This window comes from Candoia aspera, chromosome 7, assembly GCF_035149785.1.
Source record: "Candoia aspera isolate rCanAsp1 chromosome 7, rCanAsp1.hap2, whole genome shotgun sequence".
In the NCBI taxonomy this organism is placed as follows: domain Eukaryota; kingdom Metazoa; phylum Chordata; class Lepidosauria; order Squamata; family Boidae; genus Candoia; species Candoia aspera.
In genome coordinates, this window is record NC_086159.1 from 76,479,250 (window position 1) to 76,500,676 (window position 21,427).

The 21,427-nt window shown below is 43.1% G+C and overlaps 1 protein-coding gene across 1 annotated transcript in view; it reads left to right on the plus strand.

Annotated features, from left to right (window-relative positions):
- Window positions 1-2,654: 2,654 nt before the first annotated feature.
- TMEM243 (transmembrane protein 243) overlaps window positions 2,655-21,427 on the plus strand; it is a 28,427-nt gene continuing 9,654 nt past the window's right edge. The window contains exons 1-2 of the mRNA XM_063308234.1: window positions 2,655-2,758; window positions 4,095-4,413. Coding sequence (XP_063164304.1) covers window positions 4,336-4,413 — 78 coding nt within the window. The 5' untranslated portion in view covers window positions 2,655-2,758; window positions 4,095-4,335. The remainder of the gene's footprint in view (window positions 2,759-4,094; window positions 4,414-21,427) is intronic.

Here is a 21,427-nt window from a genome sequence, read left to right on the forward strand (position 1 = left end):
TGATTTTGGGCCAGTTACACTCAGCCCAACCTTTTCCCACAGGGAAAAATGGGAGGAAGGATGGCTTTGTATATTTCCTTGGGGAAAGGTGAGCTATACATATAAAAAATAATAATTGATTTCTATGCAGGTGTTTTCTATGACTGATGAAACTAATTGTAGGAAAGTGGTTAGGAAAAAATAGTTTGGAACATGTGATGATGTCCCATTTGAGTCGTTACTCACCCAAGCATTTCCTGAATACTCTAGAAAGGTAGAGTCTAGATCTAAACAATACAGTGATTAATTCCTGTACAATTTTTGATGAGTGGTGAGAAAAAAAGAATTAGAAATCGTTAGAAAATAGGAAACAGCTTGTCTGGGGGTGTGTAGAGCAGAGTAATTTTTATGAAAAGAGGGCTAATTTTTAATAAATGCTGATAGTGTCTTCCCTGAATTTATCTATCCTCCTTGAATTTGTTTCATCTTGTTCCAGCATTAAACACTAGTGGATACATCATGCTTTTTGGCAATGAAATACTTTCCTAGGTTGCTCTAATATTTTCTAACATTAATACCAATACTTTCTAGACTGACAGCAAACTAATTTAATTAAGTGGTCTGAGTTTTAGAAAGCCGAGAGATGGATAAAAATAATTAGGTGCATAAGACCCACAGGATAATTTTCTATTAGCATCTTAACTCAGCATTCTCAAACTCTGCCCTGCTGTTCACTGAAGGTGTGCACCGTGCGTTCATTGTGGTTGAGGTTGGTCAAGAAATAAATGTACCTACTACAAAATGATAAGTAACTTTCATCATGCTTTCTTGATTTAGGCTTATTTTTATCAGCACTACTCTAAACTGTCGCCGTTGGCTTTCTTCTTACCACTGAACAAAATGCTCCGTTTTGAAAGGGTAGGCATTGAAAATCACAGGTTAAAAATACTGAATGTCACTAATCCATACACTTTTATATACACTCCAGACAGAATACTGCGTGCCTCACTGGAAGTTCCCAGTTGCTGGAAAACCATGATTACTGGGTAGCTTTGACAGATGGCGAAATGCACAGGGTTACGCATCTTTTGAAATTTGCTCTGAGCTTTGTTCTTCACTGCGAATGCTGCTTACTGGGCCTGGCAAGCAGGAGCGAATCTTGACAGTGCTCTTGCTTTGCCTGTACAAAGTTGATCAGCTTTCAGAAAGAGGTTGCAACCCCCATCTAAGTTGCTCATGACCCAGCATTTGAGAAGGCCCATCTTAAATGATCCATTTTACTCACCCAGCAAAGATTGCAGGCATGTGCACGCATGCTGAAGAGGAAATGTGGAAGTCAGCAGAAGTGTTCAAAAAAGATTTATACCAGATCGGACCTGCAAAAATCCAGATGACCACTAGACAATGGTTAGGATATTCATCCTAATATTCATCCTTTGCTGCACTTAGTAATCATCCAGATTTCTGTTGCCCAGATATGTCATCTCTGGATTACCTATCAAATTTTATCGTAAATGTCTCTGTATCAGAGTCATTTCAAGTTCTGCGTAAACACTAAAAACTAAGCCTAAGCTCAGCGCAAGGGCATTGCAGGATCCTGGCTGTGCTTTCGGACAAATTCCACATTACCCAAGAGATGATTCGGTCCTTCAGAAGATTAGAGGAGAGTGTACTTTGTTCCAAGACCTGCTTCGGGTGCAGCTGCTGTCCCTTGAACCGCCTAATTGAAGCGGCCTCTGTGACAGAGCAAACTCTAAGGGGAAGAGTAGTAACGCAGGGGTCTGATTTACACCAGCAGAAGTCAACAGATTTTAAATGCAAACTGGGATTAGGCAACCATTACACAAACCATCCGTCCTTGATCTAAGGGTGGCATCGTTTGAAGCTGACCACGGGCCTTCTTTATGGGGAAAGAAATGCCACTGAGGCCCAAGCCTTCTTCTAAGATATGAGCCAGGACTGGGGCTGCAACGCGCTGATGGCCCAGCAATCAATCACAGCAAACTTTCAACTCTGCATCTTTTGAAAGGAGTCTCTACCTACAGATGTGGGCACTCAGGGCTTGCTTTCCCCCACTTTAAAAAGTCTTCTTCCAAGGTACAACACCCCCTATGTAAATCCAACCACAATCTATTCCCAACCCAGCCGTGGCTAATAAACGCTAGCAGTATGCAACGTGGATAGCCTTTCCCTGTTCGTCTGGTATGCGAGGATATACTGCCCCTGAACTTGGAGATTTCACCGTGCCACGGATCAAACACCGACTGCTGAGCCGCCTGCGCGTCAGTCAGAAAGCGAAACGAAGCTCCCCAAGCGAGAACCAGCGTTACACACGGAGTCGCGGAACGCGGAGGAGCGAGTAAAGCCCTGCCCGAGTGAACAGCCGCAGTCCCCCACCCCCCGCACGGTCGCGACAAAGCGGAGGCAAGCGGCGCCAAGCGCCTCCCAGCCCGCCCGCGGCCAGGCCAGGCGCCCCATCCCAGGTTTGCAGCAAGGTGCAGGAGCGCCCGGCTGCGGGATTGGCGAAACCAGGCCAATGAGCTCGCGGGGGCAGGGAGGCTTCGTGTAGGCGGAGGAAGTGGGGAAATTTGCGACGGCGCCCGAGAGCGAGAGCAGCCCGGCAGAGAGCCGCAACTCGCTGCAGCCGCGCTCGGCGCCCCTGTCGCTTTCGGCCGGCGGAGGCTCGGCGCTGCTGCGGAGGCTCCTGCTTGGCCCGGCGCGGGCGGCGTCCGGGAGCCGCGCGGGGCTCCTGCGCCTCGCCGGGAGCGGATTTCTGCAGGTGGGGCCGCTGATCCGGCGCGCGGGGCAAGGGGAGAGGTGCGCCCGGACCGGCTGCGGGGTGGCTTTGTCTTCCTTTCCGCGCGGCGGTTGTTGCCTCTGCTGGCGGGGCAGGAGCAGCCTGGATGGAGAAGGGTTATTTCTGGCTGGCTGTTTTCGGGGAGGGAGAGGAGGGGAGGAGAGTATCGCGTCGTCCGAAGGAGGGGAATGAAAGTTTTTGGCGTTTTGATTTTTTTTTTTTTTTTAAATTGGGACCACCCTGTCTGGGGATGCAGGACGTCCTGGTGGCGGTATACCTAGAGCCTGCTTGAGGAATTCTGGGAGTTGAAGTCCACACGTCTTCAAGTTGCCCAGGTGGAGAAGCACTGACCTAGAGATAGAGGCTTAGAAAGAGAGTTAAAAATTGCAAAGAGGGGTGGGGGGTGGGGAGCGAAGATAGGCATGAATCCAGCAAGCCGACGTTGAGCAACATCAGGTATGAGAAAGAACGTGACTTCTTTGAGCAATAATTCGGCCTCTCTTTTCTCTCCAAAGAAATCCCTCTGACCATGCACTTAATATCAGCGAATACAGAAGCGAATCCGCCAATTGGCAAGTTTCAGCATTTTAAATTCCTGGGGCTTCTGTTCTCCCGGCAGAAACTAACCTGATTTCTCAGGAGTCCTTCCCATGCAGTCAGCAAGGCCTTTCTTTCGCTTTCCACTGACAGCCCAGGGGCTCACCTGCTTAGGGGACTCACTGCTGGCCTGTGCGGACACACTTCCCTGAAACGGTGCAGGATTAAGCCGCGTGATCACAGTCACACATTTGTTGCGGCTTTTGGGCATGAGTCAGGAGTCCCACCTGGAAGTGCCCAACAGACCGTCTGCATTCACACAGCATGCTTAACCAGGTTCCTGAATTGGCTAATTTTCTGGGCTTGTGCAGCATGATGAACCAATAGCAGCACAGGCTAAGCCACAAAAGAACAAAACCAAAAACGCTAACCGAAGTTAATCCCACCAAGCTTAGCGTGTAGTAGAAAGGATAGCAAAGCTTCAAGCCATGGTGAGGATGCTGCTGTTCCATGTTAGGAAAATCCCCCGTAAGCTGAAAATTGGCATGGCATTTGCAGGCAGCTGATAATGTTCGAGAGAATGCTAGGCAGGGGTCCCCTTCACTGTCCATCCTCTTCATCTTGTGGCTGAGGCGGTCTTCACGGGGAGAATAAGCCGGGTAGCATCTTCCTCAGCTTGCTTTGGTTCCAGCAGCGAACAAGCCTACAGCCTTAATCAATTGGCCAGGCCTCAGGGAAGTGGGCCTCCTTCTCACTGTGGCTCTTTTTCTTCTCTTCTCAGCTGCTGATCATGAGGAAGAAGGTTGAGGTTTGGAGAAGAGTCCCGGATCCCTGGCGGTGAACCACAGCCAGCTTGTAGCATCCAGAGCTAGAGGAGAAATGCATTTTCCATAAAGACTGCCTTTTCTCTGCCCGATGCTCTGCCTGCCCCGTGGGCTTCAGCTCTCTTTGTGACAAGGCATGACTCTGTTTTGAGACGAGCGCGGCTGTTCAGATCTGGACTTGAGAAGCCCTGGGAAAGAATGGAGGAGTTCACTACCAGAACGTACGGGACCAGAGGCCTGGATAACAGGCCTCTTTTTGGAGAGACGTCGCCAAGGGTAAAATGAAAGACCTCGTGTTTGCCTAATGTGTCTTTTGTCCTCCAGGGAAGGCGTGATTTGCAGGGCTAGCCCAGGTTAAGGTTCTGCCCCAAAAGGCAGCGTAGATGTGTCCTGGAATGTGTGACCACGTTGCTCCTGATTTCAGTTGCAACGGGGCTCCGGAGCCGGCATGGCGTAGTGCTGACGGTGCTGCATTTAGGGTTCCCGTCTGGCCTTAGCCACCAAAGCTTCCTGGGGGAATTAGGACAGTCATTCTTTCTCAGCCCAACCCACCTCCTAGGGTGGTGGTTGTGGGTTTAAAGGAGAAGGGGTCGCTGTCCACACCACCTTGAACTGCTCAAGGAAAGATGAGATGTAAAAGAAATACGTACATTAAGTGTGGCTGTGTGCAATCTGGATGTTGCATTTGATGCCCTGTGCAGAGGGCTCTGGACATGCAGCGTGGCTCAGCCATGCTGGCCCTGTGCACCTTTTCAAAACAGCAGTTGTCTTCTCAGCTTTGTGGCAATGGAGGGTTGCTTTACATTGAGTTTTAGTTGAATTTTCTAGCCCCCGCTGGAACATTATGCTGGTGACTGCAGAAACATGTACGGGTTATCCTCTCTAACTGTGATTGAGCAATAGTGTGATTGTGTAATACATACACAACAGCATGCCTTTAGCCTGCAGTCTTTAAAACTCTTGCTTGCTCTATGGGCTCCTCTAATAAAGAGCTCTTTGTGCGGCACAATCTGGACACGTCTCAGATGTGACAGATTTACCTTGGAATTTCCTTGGGTTTAATGGGCTTATTTCAACAATCTTTCAAAGATTTTTGCAGGGAGAGGAGCTTTGACCCTCTGGCTTAAATTCAAGTATGAATAACCCCGCTGGGCTATAGTTCACATGGGTTTTTCATATAATTTGCCATGCTCATCCTGTACTGACTGCAATAAATAGCTTATGTTTTGGACTCCGTTAGATGAAGTTTTTATCCTCCGTTGTGATGGATTTCTTCATAGGACCTTCCCATAAAGGGCTCTTATAAGCCAAGCCATGTAGAAACCATCCTTCCTCAAGGTGATGTTTCCCCAAAAGTTGGACCAAATGGTTCTCAAAATCCCAACCAGCTTGGTACATTTAAGACTGAGCTGTTCTGTGTTGATGGGGATGGGTCCCTGTGCAAGCACCAAGTCATGTCTGACCCTTCGGGGGGATGCCACTTTTGCGACGTTTTCCTGGCAGACTATAGCTGGGTGGTTTGCCATTGCCTTCCCTAGTCGTCGCCTTCCCCAGCAAGCTGGGCACTCTTTTTACCAACCTCGGAAGGATGGAAGTCTGAAGTCGACATGAGCCGGCCACCTGAGAATCCAGCTTCTTCTGGGATCGAACTCGGGTCGCGGATTTATTTATTCTCTCATTACACCAGCATCATTGTGATCCCCTCTCATACAATCTGAGGCACTGCAGCAAAACATTTTTCAGACCACCCCTAACCCCAAGCAGGCATTGGAAACATTCAGCTGTGTGTATCTGTCAACAATTCCCAGTGAGAAATGGACAGACACTAGGTCTGGGTCCTAGGCAGATATTCTAAAGATTACTTGTGGAATAAATTTTATCAATGGGAAGTCAGTTCAGCTGACATGATCAATTTATGTTGGGTTGTGTGATCAAAAAGGTGTACACAGGTAGTCCTCACTTAATGATCACAATTGGGACCAGAATTTTGGTTGCTAAGCAAAGCACTCATTAAGTGAATCCAACCCCGATTTTATGACCTTTTTGCAGTGGCTATTAAGCGAATCACTGTGGGCATTAAGCAAACCACATGGTCGTTAAGCAAATCACGTGGTTCCGCATTGAGTTTACTTGCCAGAAGCTGGCCAGGAAGGTTGAAAATGGCGATCATGGGATGCTGCAGTGGTCATAAATGCAAACCAGTTGCCAAGTGCCCAAATCGTGATCGTGTGACTGCGGGGACGCTGTGACAGTCATAAGTGTGAGAACTGGTCTTAAGTCATTTTTTTCAACACTGTTGAAACAACAAATGGTTGTTAAGTGAGGACTACCTGTATATCTTGGTGTCCATTACAGTTTCCCAAAGAACATTAAGAGGATGCAAGTCAGATTCTTTGCAGTTCCTCCTGGCTGCTGTTTCAGATTCTAGCCAGAGAAGATGGGGGCAGTATGCAGAGTTTTCTATACATATGCTCTATTGGTAGAGCTCTGAAGCAATCAGTACTTCGAATTTTGGTACCCTAACGTTTTTAGCTGATTTTTTTTCTTTATTTTTTTACTTGCAATGAACTTCATTTGTCCTTTCCTTTCTCAGCTATTCCATTCTGAGATGGGTAAACTACATGCCCAGAAACATTTGTTGCAGTTAAATGGAATCAAGTGTGTAATTATATGGAGTGGTAATCTCTGACTTTTAAAATGTCTTTTTTTAAAAAAAAAAAATTATACTATCTTTTCTTCAGTGTGATGTTCTCCTGATGAATTGGTTAGTGTGACTGTTCTGGATTAATGGACTTTGTAGTTGAACATATCAGGAAGGTCTCAAGTTGAGTAAAGGTGGTTTGACACGTAGGGACAATTGAATTATGACAACAATATATGGAATGCCAACCTACTGAAACGTCTTTCAGGACAGAAGCAGCCACAAACAACAATAAAGGGGAGAAGAGAAGAAAGGAAGATCTAAGCATCTTCTTGAGAAATAAGTTTGTCTTGTTAAGAATACAACGCCTCACCTTTTTAACTCTGTTCTGAAATATCTGGTGTCCCTGTTTTTTTTTTTAATCCTGCTTTCAGTGGTCTTTCTTTAGAGTTGCCTAATCTAGACTTGTTGAGATAAAAGCTATCTTGAGAAATGACACTAATACTTTGGAAGTTGCACCACCCTGGGCAAAGGACTAGCTGGGTCAAACAGATGAGGAAGAACATTATTGGCTTAAAATCAGTCTTCTGTATGATGTACTGAGTAAGTTGGCATGTAATGAGTAGATACTTTACTGCGTGTCTGAATGTTGTCCTGGAAATGTTAAAAGTACCTCTTTCTGAAGGTATTGCTAAAAGAAAACAGTGTAGGAAAGAAAGAGAAGGGCTGTTCTGAAAGTGAAGGCTCCATCCCATAATTCATACCTATTGAACTGCTAATATCATCTTCTAGGTTTTGACATAGGATGACCTAAAGAGGGACTATAACAAAATGAGGTTTGGCCTTGGACTGATTGCATCCTGAGAACAATCTGAAGCAAACTTTACTACTGTAGAATGCCCAACTGGAGACTGGGCGAACAAGTTCATCGTGTGGTCTTCTACTGCATGTACAGTGTCTTGGTATTATACACCTCAGGGTATGTCCTGTGCATCTCTGGTCAGAAATAAGACCTACTTGAGTTCATTCCTGTTTACTCAGCTTTGGCTGATCTTAGTACTTGGATGGGAGACTAACCAGGAAGCCCCAGGGCTTTCCTAGGCTGGAGTAGGAACTCAAAAGGAAGACTTTGCAAGGAAATCTGTAGTATTGCCCAGAAAACTATTTTGTCCTGTTTATGCAATCACCATGACTTCAGCTGGAGTCAAAGAGCTTTTACTCTAAAGTGTGCACAAGATTGTGTTGTAGCCTTCGATTGGTGTTCTTATAAAACAAGCGTGTGTATATTTGTTTAGAGATTAATTCCAGGTTTTCAGAGGGACTTATTCCCTAAATGCAGTGTTTCTCAACCTTGGCAACATTAAGACGTTTGGACTTCAACACCCAGAATTCCCCAGCCAGCATGGCTGGCTAGGGAACTTTGGGAGTTGAAGTCCACACATCTTAAAAGTTGCCAAGGTTGAGAAACACTGCCCTAATAAGTGACTTGAAGACTGTGCCCTTTTAGTTTTGTTGAAAGAGCCATTTTATTTTCACCGTCTGATATTTCCAGCAATCCATTTATAATCCTTGGGTTCTTTTAGAGACAAGTTGCCAGATTAACCACCATTTCTTATTCAGGAAAAATTACAGGAAATGATAAAGAAAATTCCATTGGAAAGCATGTGCTACTGTTCTGCATCCTGGATTGTCTGTCTCTTTTGCTGACCTTTTTTTTATATAGAGGCTTCTGCCCCTAGTTGTAATGTTTAATTCAGAATCTAAACTTATTTTTAATGTAAAAATAAGTGCGTGTTTTTTCCTCCCCTACACCCGCCAATGGGCAGGGGCATCTGTGGGGGGGTGGTATTAAAAGTTCTAAGCCCTGCTCCATTTTTACATGTGACACATGTAAATATTTGCAAATCTTTCCTCCTCCACTCTTAAAAAAGATGGGAATGGGCAGAAGCATCCACAGTAGGGTGGAAAAAAAAATAAAATCAAGATGATGGTCACAATGTTGTTAAGCGATGCAGTTACAGGATGCCACACTTTATGACTGCAAAGTTTAGCGATGTCAGTCCCCATTGCCATGGTAACCCAGGGACTGCCTGTAGGCCGGGCAAAAGGCCATGAGGCTTTTATTTTAAATTCTGGAATTGGGAGAAGTGTAACATAGCACTCGCTCTCCTACCTTCTTACCCCTGTCCCGCTATAACATTTCCATTTAAGTTTTAAATGCATTTCTTGCAAGCCTCAAAAGTCAACGCAGGGGAGGAAATCCGAAACAATGGCAAACATTCTGATGGGCTTCGGTGGTCAGGAAATGGAGCCATCCGCAGCTGTTAAGGGCTGTGCTGGACACAAGGGACCACAGGAGATGTAGGCACTTAACAAACCTTGAGATGTGTGAATAGGAGGACACTGAAACAATGCATGCCTCTGGTCAGGTAGAGGTCAATCTTCATTGAGCTCTGTCTTGAGAATGCATTAGACCAGTGTTTCTCAACCTGGGCAGCTTGAAGCTGTGTGGACCTCAACTCCCAGAATTCCCTAGCCAGCATGGGGAATTCTGGGAGTTGAGGTCCACACAGCTTCAAGCTGCCAAGGTTGAGAAATACTGCATTAGACTAATAGTCGAAAAATTGGGGGTGTGGGGGGGAGACTCAAGGGTAAAAAAACAAGGAAGAAAAATGCATCCTTTTCTAAAATCCAAGAGGGCCCTGAGTAAATATAGCAATAGAATTAGCATAGCAGCAAAAGGAGTAAGGGCAAATGAGAAGAGGCCCTCATTTTTCAATCTACAGAGTAGGATAAAATGCGACCCAATAAAAGATATATAAAGTTCCCACATCTTTTATTCATGCCTGACATAGAAATTTAGCAGAATGGCACACGGTCAGTTTTGTTTCTTCTTCATGTAACTGCTCAGGTGTGAAAATTTGGAAACGATGGGGGGAAAATTCTAGGAAAAGATGGACATTTTGGAAAAAATGCAATATATACAACTCTTTTAACACCCTGTATAACCCTAAAGCCACTGTCTAAACGACTTATAAAAATCCGGACTGTATTTTGCTTTGCTCATGACATTAGCAAAATTGAAATCTGGTATAATTTTTTTTTGATAAGATTTATTCTAGATTTTTTCTCTTTTCATTCACAGTGTTAATTTACAATGTATCAAACAAATTAAAAAAAAAACTCTTATTGGTGGGGGGGCTGGGGAAAGATAAGGCTCAAGAGTCAGACTAACCTTTTGCTGAATGAAATGTTTATTCAGTCTTTATTTTCTGAATCTGAAAATCTAGTGGAAGAGATCTGATTGGAATGCAGCCAAGTCTTGCAATAAACATTGCAATATATTTTTTTTCTCTCTCTCCCTCCCTCCCCAATCATTGTCAATTCTTCTGATTCTTTATTGTCCAGTCTCCTTTGAAATAGTTGGGAGGTCTGTGAAAACAGCCTCCTCTACTCCCAACATTAGAGAATTGAGGGGATGCCCACAGTTCCTTTGAAAATCTTCCCAGATCCTTGGGGGCACCATAACTCTGTGGTTCAACTGTTGTGCAGAAAAGATGGAGTTAAGTTGAATGATGATCCTGTAACTCCTCTGTTCTCTTTGTATCTCACATATTGTAGTAATGAGCAAGAGTGGGAGGACTATGCCAATTGTATGGTGTTTTGGTGTGGTCTTTTGCTGTCATTCTCCAGATGGCAGTTGGACATTGGATGGCTCACACTTCTTCCTATTAGCCCTGATCCCACAATGTGAATGACCTGCCATCCCATCTTCCAGGCAATAGATTAACCATTGGGCATTGGCAGGACACTGGAGGTGGTGGTGGTGGGGCTGTTTTTATAGTCCTCCCAACAGTTTCAAAGGAGACTGGAGTTTTCCACCCTGCCCCTGCTTCACTTGCCTTTGCTGGTGTGACCAGGGTCAATGTCCCTGTGGACTGGTTCAAAGGGGAAGTGTCTTGTCCTCTTCCCATTCATTTCTGCTTATTTTTGAGACCCCTGTAGGGCTGCAGGCAGTGGGTGGAAATTGAAAGTGCCCTAGAAACAAAGAGGGGATTTATGTACAGAATAAACAGCAGGGGAGCCAAGATGCAGCCCTGTCTCCTCTGTAAGTTGGAATCTCATTAGGGTGGTGGCCTTGCATACTGCATCAGACCTTGACTCTGGAATTCTTATAAAGATTATGCATAAGCAACAGTAACCATCTATCAATGGTAGCATTCATAAGCTTAGTCCATGGCCTTGCTCTGGGAATTAGATTGAATGCGGACCTAAAATCAATAAATGCAGTATATGATATTGAGCCTGCTTTAGATGTCCATTTTTTGGCCAGGTGTTGAAGTAAAAGGGCATGTCCAGAGATAGAATGTCCAGCCTTAGAGCCCATTTGCTTGTCTGCCAATATGTGCTCTAGGTTGATCCAGTCAACTAATTTGTTGTGCTTGCTTATTACACTTAAAAGGCTAATAGGTGGACTTCCAGGGAAGATTATGGCCAACCGAGCACAGCTCTGTGAATAGCGGGGCCAACGGTTCCTTGGAGACTTCTCTCCAGATCAAGGAGAGATCTAGGGTTGCTCTCAAGTTTGCTTCATACAGCAGCTCAGTGCAAGGGGGAGAGATCGTGGCCTGATCTCCAGCGGATTTTAGAGCTCTGGAAGCCGTGGGAAAAACATCCTGCCTATGCTGTGGATCGGCGCCTCTCAAAGAGACACTGGGTTTGTCAACTTCCTTTCTTAAATACGCTAGGAAATTACCCATAATTGAGTTTTTGGATTTTAGGAGCCTCCAAAAGGGCAAGTAAGTTACACCGGGAGATTTCCCTTCTCCCCCTGATGAAAGGATTGCTCTGTAAGTTTTAAGATTAACAAGAAACACTTTTACTTTTGGGAAACAGCAAAAGGAGAATTAAAATGTGGACTTTGGAAAGCTTAGGGGCCAGGTGGACTAGAAAGTATGTTTTCTGCAGGATGTTTAATAGGTTTACAAAATATATATGAAGATTTTGAAATTAAACTGAAAGAAATCCTCCCCTGGGAATGTTTTGGTGATTGGAAATAAGCGTATGATAAGAAGAGACTTTGAAGGCTGGCTGGAGGGAACTAGAGAGAACTGAAGATTACATTTAAAGGGGAAATGATTTTTTAATTTTTATTTTTTTAATTATGGAGTATTGGACTTTAGAAGAATTCAGAACTGTCTGGGAACAGTGTACACAGGATTTACTTTTAAAACTGTCTGGAGAAGAGTTTTTATTGAATAAGAGGTTGAGGCTGATTTTAATGTGGATTTGAAAGTGGATTTAAAGATATCAGGTAACGAGAGAAATCAGATTTGCAAACTGAAGCTGATTTGAATGTTGCTGATCTGAAACTTAAGTTAAAAATGCTAGAGTCCAAGAATGAGTTGGAAAAAGGTGCTAAAACGGACTTACAAAAGATACCAGCTGATATCTTAATAATCAAAAAGGAGGTACAAATAATAAACTTGAAGACTGACTTGGAAAGCCTTTCTATTTTGGATTTACAAAAAAACTATCTCAAATCAATGAAGATGTTTTTGAGAGGAGATAAAGAGAAACTACTGGAGTTGTTCCTGAAGGCAGATAAAGAAAAAATGACAAGAAATCAATCCGCAGGTCCTTCCCTTGACAGGATTAAAGAACAAGCTTTTTAAAAGTAAACAGAAGATTTATAAAGTAAACATAATGGACCAGGGTTAAAATATATATGTTGTGGTTTCTGCTAGTGATTAATGGGATTTTTTTTTTTAACCAGGATTGAATCATGAGTCTTTAAGGATTTGAATATTGGGGAGAGATTTCTTTTGTTTTACTTTCTTGAGTAGGGGATAAGTTGGTTTATGCAAATGGATTGTTTTGATTAAGCTAAATATATGTATATTACTATCTCTGGTAGTTCTTCATAGATTTTGCTGATGGAGACTGAAAGATGAGTTTTTATAATTTGATTCTTGTTAAGGGCTGAGATATGGGAAGAAGAGTCCCTTTTTTGCCTTTTTATTGAATTACTAGAGAAGGTGTTAAGTTACGGTGATTGTCTATACTTGTCTGGAGGGAGGGGGGTCATCTTTTATATGTCTGTCTTTTTTCTTTTTCTTTTTTTCACTTCTTTGTCTCTTTTCACTTCTTTTTCTTTACTTTTTATATTTCTTGTAGTTTGCGTTAGTGTTTTATCTTTGTATTTTAAAACTGTAATAAAATATATATTGTAAAAAAGGCTAATAGGCCTATAATTAGCAGGCGGGCCTCGGGTGCCCTTTTTATAAATGGGCACTGTGATGGCTTGGCCCCAGTCCTCTGGGATTTGTGCATGCAATCAGTATAAGTAAAAAGGGAAGCAAGGACTGGGGTCTTCCGTTCCACATTCTTGCATAATATTCCTGGAGTAATAAAGAAATTGCCTGGAGTTTTGCCAGGCTTTAGCTGATTTATAAGCATCTTTATTTCAGCACTTGAAATTGGGCCCAATTAGGGAGCAGGTTAGCATTAGGATTTAAGTCGAATTTAGGAGAAAATATTATCTATTATATTCTTCTCGTGAATATAATGCTCTAAAGTGGTCCTCCCACACTGATGCAGGTAAGAGATGGGGCCTGTCCATTGGGCGAGAAGCTATCAGGCGCCAGAATAGAATGGGATTTCTGGCTTGAGATGCTGTTGTCAACTGCTGCCAGGAAGCCCTAGTGAATTCACTTTTCTTGTTTTGTAATAGATGTTTGTATTGTTTCTTCAGGAACATGAAGTTCTGGATGGAGCGATCAGCAGGGTTCTCCTTATATAATTTGAATTTCCTAATCAGTTTACTCTTGGCCTCAAAACATTCCATGCCAAGCCAAGGCTGAGAGGGATAAGCCTTGCCCCATGCTTTTCTCTCTTCCTCGATATCAGGGTGGAGAGCACTGGCTCCGGTGGCTGAACCAGTTGGGTGAATGTCTGCAGAAGGGAATTCCCAGACCTCTCTTTCACTGTAGTTGAGTGGAATTACAGTGCGGATTAAGACAGAAGCAGCTGAGCAGGTTGCTCTGCGTTGCTGAGTCCATCTGGCATGGACCAGCCCTGGCTCTGGGTTCATTTCCAAAATTGGAGGAGGTTCTGTTTCCAGAAAGCAATTCCCGAATGCTTTTATAACTGTGGTACCTGGAAGATGGTCACTATCAGGTCAATTCTCTAGATAAAATTTTTGTATGAGAGTAATTACATTCCATGATATCAAAGTGTAATCCATCATGGCAGGTCTTGAGCTAACCCAGTGGGAGAATCCGCCAGTGAAATCACCACTGATAGATCCATTCAACAGATATAAATTAAGTTTGTGAATTGTTTGTAATAAACACAGCCCCTTGCAATCCCCTTTTGAATCTTTAGATTCCTGGGTTGATAGAACGGGAATTGTAACTAATTCTGGAGGGTTTTGGTGGACTGAGTAAAAAATGCCTTATCGTTTGCCCCCAGCCCTGTGTTTGGCTCACCAGAAGCTATTACATAAGCAGAGGGGTTATTAAAGATGAGGGTACTTATGTATGCTTTGAGTTTGGTCCATAAGCTGTTAAATTGGGACCTATTTTGGGAAGGTGGAAGATAGACATTGACCAATAGTAATAGAGCATTATTACATTGCATAGCACTCCATTGGGTCTAGCTGCATAATGTTTGGAACATGGCTTGGTTGAAATTTGTCTACTTATGCCACCACACAATTTACCTCATCCTGCTCCAGGAGCTGCTACAAGTGAAAAAAACATATACCTACTTATAAACAAGCTGCCATCTAGCCAGGTTTCTTGGTGTAGGAATATGTCAAATTCAGCAACATAATTCATGAAAGCGGAGTCTTTGAATTTAGCATTCCAGCCTGCAATATTCCATGAAAGAATTGTTGGGGTTTTAGAGGTATCCAAATGTCAGTCTGAGTTCCCAGTAGTGGCCGTTGTAAGAGGCAGCTCCTCAAGAATGGTGGGAACAGAAGTTGGTTCATGCTGTTTGGTGTTAAGATCAGCTGTCAGAGAAATGAGTGTATTTTGGATGTCAGAGAAAGCAATATCAGTATCAGAAGAGGCAATTCCAGAGATGGCCAGACTTCTAAATGGTGGCTAATCACTGGGATAAGAATTATCCTTTGTCGGTTTGATCTTCAGCATCTCTATCTAGCCCCCACAATGATTTATAAGTATTTTCTGGGGGATACAATTGGGGAGTTACACTATAGAAGGGTATTAGTGTTAAAAGCATGCCTGGCTCTGACGAAGGCAAGAAACGAGCCTTTTTCTCAGGGTCTGCGTAATTAGATTCTCTAATTGATGTCGCATTTTGTCAAGCTGCAGACTACTGGGGAAGGGGTTAGACATTAAAGGTTCTCCATTGGTGGTCTGTGCGCCTGGGCTTCTTGTGGCTGTGCCAGCATTAGCAATGTGCTGATTGAGTTTATTGCCACAGTCCTGAGTGTATAGGAGGACCAGATTAATTAACAGTTTCACTGTGGAGCGTATTGTCACCAACGTTTCTCTTAATTCAAAGTTGAGAATCACATTCTTTAAAGCCAGATTCAATATTCCCCAATCTGCACTACTCCAAGGCAGATACAGCAAAGTCCCCATAGCTGAGCGAATCTGCCCAGGCGGTGAAGTGGAAGTAGAAACCATTTTACATGTCCTGCTACACTGTAAATTTTATAGGGATATCAGGTCAATTTACATTTTGCCCCTAAAAGAAAAACTCCCTGGGTATCCAGATAATTTTTATGTGAACTATCTACTTCAGGATTTAAAACCTTACATTACGTGTACAGTTGCCAAATTCTGTGTTGCTGCAATGAAAATAAGACAAACCCAGACAAAGAAATAACTCCCTATTTTAAAAAGTACTTTTAAATTTGAAATATTTTAATAGATAAATTTTCAGGGGATATATATTTTTACCTTCATTTTATAACTTCTTACCCTATAATTTCTAATGTTTTAGGCTCACCCCATAAGGTAACAAATGCATTAATACAGTAATGGCAGAGTGAATGCTGTATCATTATGTGATATATTTTGTTAGTTCATAGTTTATTATTGTATTTCTTGATTGTACTTTTTTTCTTTTAAATTTTGCTGGTCATTGACCGAATAAATATATTTCTATCTATCTTAATTCATCCAATCTCTGTATGGTGTCCGCTTGCTCTGAATCTGGCAATGCACCAAAGGAGTCAATCAACTTTTCTTCCAGTGAGTCCTCGGCAGACTCTCTAGCTGTAGATAAGTTTGTTGATCTGAGCTCTTCTTTCTTGGGGTCGTTGCTGGTGAAACATCCCTGCAGTTATCTGGATTCAAATGGTTAGAATCATTTATCGTTTAGATTTTAAAGTGGTCATACCCTCTTGGGAAAACTGATCCAAAAGCAGGCTGGCTTTCTCTGAACAGAAGACACGTATGGGGAATATTGAGAAGGTGCTCGGGAAGGGCTTCATTTTGAAAAGCGTGCTAAGGACTGTAGATTGCTTAAATGTTGGCAGAATTTGCATGCAGCCTCTTCTAGATGGCAGCCATTCGGCATGTAGCAGATCTGTCAAAGAGCTTTTGCAGGGAGCAGCTTGCTCAAGGACAGAAGAGCTGCCTTTTTGAAGTCCCATCACCCTCCGTTCACTCTACTGTTGGAAATCTGCCGAGTGATCTGACGGGTCTGCAAGTCATAATTGCACTTATCTTGCCTCTGCCCCCTTTCTGCTTGAGAGTTAAGCCCCCCACGGTTATTTCTTCCTCTCCTGTTAGTTTTGGGAGTGGAGTCAGCTCTAAATTCCCTGTTAGCTGCTTGTTGCTGTGAGCAGCAGGTGCCTTTACAGCTTCTGCTGTTTTATTTGGGTGACTCTCAGTATATTTCACAAAGGACTCCTTTAGTAGGTCAGCCTTATTTTTTACTGAAGCTAAAGGTCTGAAGATCGAGATCACCATTTGCGCTGTGAGCAAGCATTGCCTAGTTACAAAGCCTGTTACATTCTCCCTTTTTAAGTTCATCTCATCCCCATCTTGCATAAGCAGTGCAGCTGCTGAACAAACAGCAGCAGCCTGGGGAGGGGGCATCCTCTTCCAGGGAAGAAGAAAGTTCTGTAAGCTGTTGACTCTCAATTTCTGTCTGTAGATCCCATTCCAAAGAGTTTTAAGTGTCATCTCTGGAGAGTAAGTAGGGTCAGAGTTACTTACTGAAGTTGTCTGTTTATTGTATATTCATCCATTTTCTGCTGCTTCAAGGGCTTGGGTGGAGTCTGTGCTGTGGAGTGTACCTGCTGTGTCTCCTTCCTTTTCCCCATTCTTGAGTCCTGTTTTATATTTTATTGATTTGTAGCTGGAGCAGGTAGATGACCTCCCAGGCGTTACAGTTTATAGACAGTAAATTAAAAGTATATAAAAATGCAAATAGCAAGTTGAAAGATAAAATAAAATAGAATAAAACAGAGAGCATAGGTTCAGAGCTGCTCACCCATCGCCATCTTGAGGTCACCATAAGTAAAGTTTTCAAGTCAAACTGAACTCTTGGAGAATGACTACCTTGTAATCTTTTCAGCAACAGTAGGCTTGTTGTAGGCTTCTTCTGAGATGTTTTTTCAGCTTATAGCCCTGAGGTGTCCTGGTAGTCTCCCAATTCTCCTCAGCTTCCCAGTCCAAAGAGATCTAGGGGATGCTACCATCTACTTATTGAAATTGGCAATCATCCAATTTGTGAATAATAATAAAGGCAGAATAAAAAATCTAAAAAAAATCCCTCTTTAAAATTTGTTTCATTCCATTATAAATAATTTTCCAGAACTGTTGAGCTTTATGACATTGTTACCAATTTTTTTTTTTAAATGATTCAACCTGGTTACTACATCTCCAACAGTTTTTAGAGAACGAATTGTCTATTTTGACAATCAGTACTGGAGTAATACACCATTGATAGAACGTCTTATACCAATTTTCTCTAAATATAATATTGAGTATAAATTTTATATTCTTCTTTCATTGATATGCTCTTTGTTGCATGTCAATTGCCTTATTCAGATTTTGCATCCATTTAATCATATAATCTTCACTTGTTCAGTACTGAATCACACTTCACCAGCAACTTATAATTAAGCCCAACAGATGATTTGAATGTTGTGTGATAAGTTTTTCAAATTTAGTCAAATCTCTAATGGTTCCACCTTGTTTTTGTAACTCCTTTTGGACTATAGAGCTTATTTGTAGATATAAAACCAGTGAGGTAATTCTGGCCATTCTGAAGAGAAAGGATTTCATCTTTATTGATAGTTAAGTCTTTGTGAGGGAGTGAAGTTGGGAAAGGCAACAGAAACACTTCTTAACTCATTTCCCTCATACATATTCATTCACTAACCCACAGTATTACTAACAAGCATCCAAACTGGCATTCCAGCTGCCTGTGATAATTGAGCTCCACCCTAGCAATTCAAGGACGTGCAGACGTCCAGAGGCTGAAACAGAGTGGGGAGGTGGGTGTACGAGGAAAGGTGATGAGCAAACCAGATACAGATGGGGAAGCGGAGGTGAAGTCTGAGGATTGGCAGCTATTACAAGCAGGCACTTCAGCAAAGGATCGTTACCTTGTCGTGGTGCTGGAGCTTGAGCACCTCAATGATGCCATGAGCTAAACCGTGAAGGGCCACCCAAGACGGGAAGGTCATGACAGAGAGGTCAGACTAAATGCGATCCCTGGGGAAGGTAATGGCAACCCACCCCAGTATTCTTGCCGTGAAAACTAAATGGATCAGTACAACCAGAGATATGTCGGTATACCATCGGAAGATGAGACCCCCAGGTCGGAAGATGGTCAAAATGCTACTGGGGAGGAACAGAGGATGAGCTCAACTAGCCCCAGACTTGATGACGCAGCTAGCTCAAAGCCGAAAGGACGGCTAGCGGCTGACGGTGCTGGTGGTGAACGGCGAATCCGATGTTCTAAGGATCAACACACCATTGGAACCTGGAATGTAAGATCTATGAGCCAGGGCAAATTGGATGTGGTTATTGGTGAGATGTCAAGATTAAAGATAGACATTTTGGGCGTCAGTGAACTGAAATGGACTGGAATGGGCCACTTCACATCAAATGACCACCAGATCTACTACTCTGGACAAGAGGACCACAGAAGAAATGGAGTAGCCTTCATAATTAATAGTAAAGTGGCGAAAGCAGTGCTTGGATACAATCCAAAAAACGACAGAATGATCTCAATTCGAATTCAGGGCAAGCCATCTAACATCACAGTGATCCAAATATACGCCCCAACCACAAATGCTGAAGAAGCTGAAGTAGAGCAGTTCTATGAGGATCTGCAGCACCTACTGGACGACATGCCTAAAAGAGATATTTTCATCACAGGAGACTGGAATGCTAAGGTGGGCAGTCAAATGACACCTGGAATTACAGGTAAGTATGGCCTGGGAGAACAAAACGAAGCATGACATAGGCTGATAGAATTTTGCCAAGACAATTCACTCTGCATAACAAACATTCTCTTCCAACAACCTAAGAGACGGCTTTATACATGGACTTCACCAGATGGACAACACCGAAATCAGATTGACTACATCCTTTGCAGCCAAAGGTGGCGGACATCTGTACAGTCGGTAAAAACAAGACCTGGAGCTGACTGTAGTTCCGATCACGAACTTCTTCTTGCACAATTTAGAATCAGACTAAAGAGATTAGGGAAGACCCACAGATCAGCTAGATATGAGCTCACTAATATTCCTAAGGAATATGCAGTGGAGGTGAATAATAGATTTAAGGGACTGGACTTAGTAGATAGGGTCCCGGAAGAACTCTGGACAGAAGTTCACAGCATTGTTCAGGAAGCGGCAACAAAATACATCCCAAAGAAAGAGAAAACCAAGAAGGCAAAATGGCTGTCTGCTGAGACACTAGAAGTAGCCCAAGAAAGAAGGAAAGCAAAAGGCAACAGTGATAGGGGGAGATATGCCCAATTAAATGCAAAATTCCAGAGGTTAGCCAGAAGAGATAAGGAATTATTTTTAAACAAGCAATGCGCGGAAGTGGAAGAAGACAATAGAATAGGAAGGACAAGAGACCTCTTCCAGAAAATTAGAAACATTGGAGGTAAATTCCAGGCCAAAATGGGTATGATCAAAAACAAAGATGGCAAGGACCTAACAGAAGAAGAAGAGATCAAGAAAAGGTGGCAAGAATATACAGAAGACCTGTATAGGAAGGATAACAATATCGGGGATAGCTTTGATGGTGTGGTCAGTGAGCTAGAGCCAGACACCCTGAAGAGTGAGGTTGAGTGGGCCTTAAGAAGCATTGCTAATAACAAGGCAGCAGGAGACGACGGCATCCCAGCTGAACTGTTCAAAATCTTGCAAGATGATGCTGTCAAGGTAATGCATGCTATATGCCAGCAAATTTGGAAAACACAAGAATGGCCATCAGATTGGAAAAAATCAACTTATATCCCCATACCAAAAAAGGGCAACACTAAAGAATGTTCAAACTATCGAACAGGGGCACTTATTTCACATCCCAGTAAGGTAATGCTCAAGATCCTGCAAGGTAGACTTCAGCAGTTCGTGGAGCGAGAATTGCCAGATGTACAAGCTGGGTTTAGAAAAGGCAGAGGAACTAGAGACCAAATTGCCAATATCCGCTGGATAATGGAAAAAGCCAGGGAGTTTCAGAAAAACATCTATTTCTGTTTTATTGACTATTCTAAAGCCTTTGACTGTGTGGACCATAACAAATTGTGGCAAGTTCTTAGTGGTATGGGGATACCAAGTCATCTTATATGCCTCCTGAAGAATCTGTGTAACGACCAGGTAGCAACAGTAAGAACAGACCACGGAACAACGGACTGGTTTAAGATTGGGAAAGGAGTACGGCAGGGCTGTATACTCTCACCCTACCTATTCAACTTGTACTCAGAACACATCATGCGACATGCTGGGCTTGAGGAATCCAAGGCTGGAGTTAAAATCTCTGGAAGAAACATTAACAATCTCAGATATGCAGATGATATCACTTTGATGGCTGAAAGCGAAGAGGAACTGAGGAGCCTTATGATGAAGGTGAAAGAAGAAAGTGCAAAAGCTGGCTTGCAGCTAAACCTCAAAAAAACCAAGATTATGGCAACCAGCTTGATTGATAACTGACAAATAGAGGGAGAAAATGTAGAAGCAGTGAAAGACTTTGTATTTCTAGGTGCGAAGATTACTGCAGATGCTGACTGCAGTCAGGAAATCAGAAGACGCTTAATCCTTGGGAGAAGAGCAATGACCAATCTTGATAAAACAGTTAAGAGCAGAGACATCACACTGACAACAAAGGCCCGCATAGTTAAAGCAATGGTGTTCCCTGTAGTAACATATGGCTGCGAGAGCTGGACCATAAGGAAGGCTGAGCGAAGGAAGATCAATGCTTTTGAACTGTGGTGTTGGAGGAAAATTCTGAGAGTGCCTTGGACTGCAAGAAGATCAAACCAGTCCATCCTCCAGGAAATTAAGCCAGACTGCTCACTTGAGGGAACAATATTAAAGGCCAAACTGAAATACTTTGGCCACATAATGAGAAGACAGGACAGCCTGGAGAAGATGTTGATGCTAGGGAGAGTGGAAGGCAAAAGGAAGAGGGGCCGACC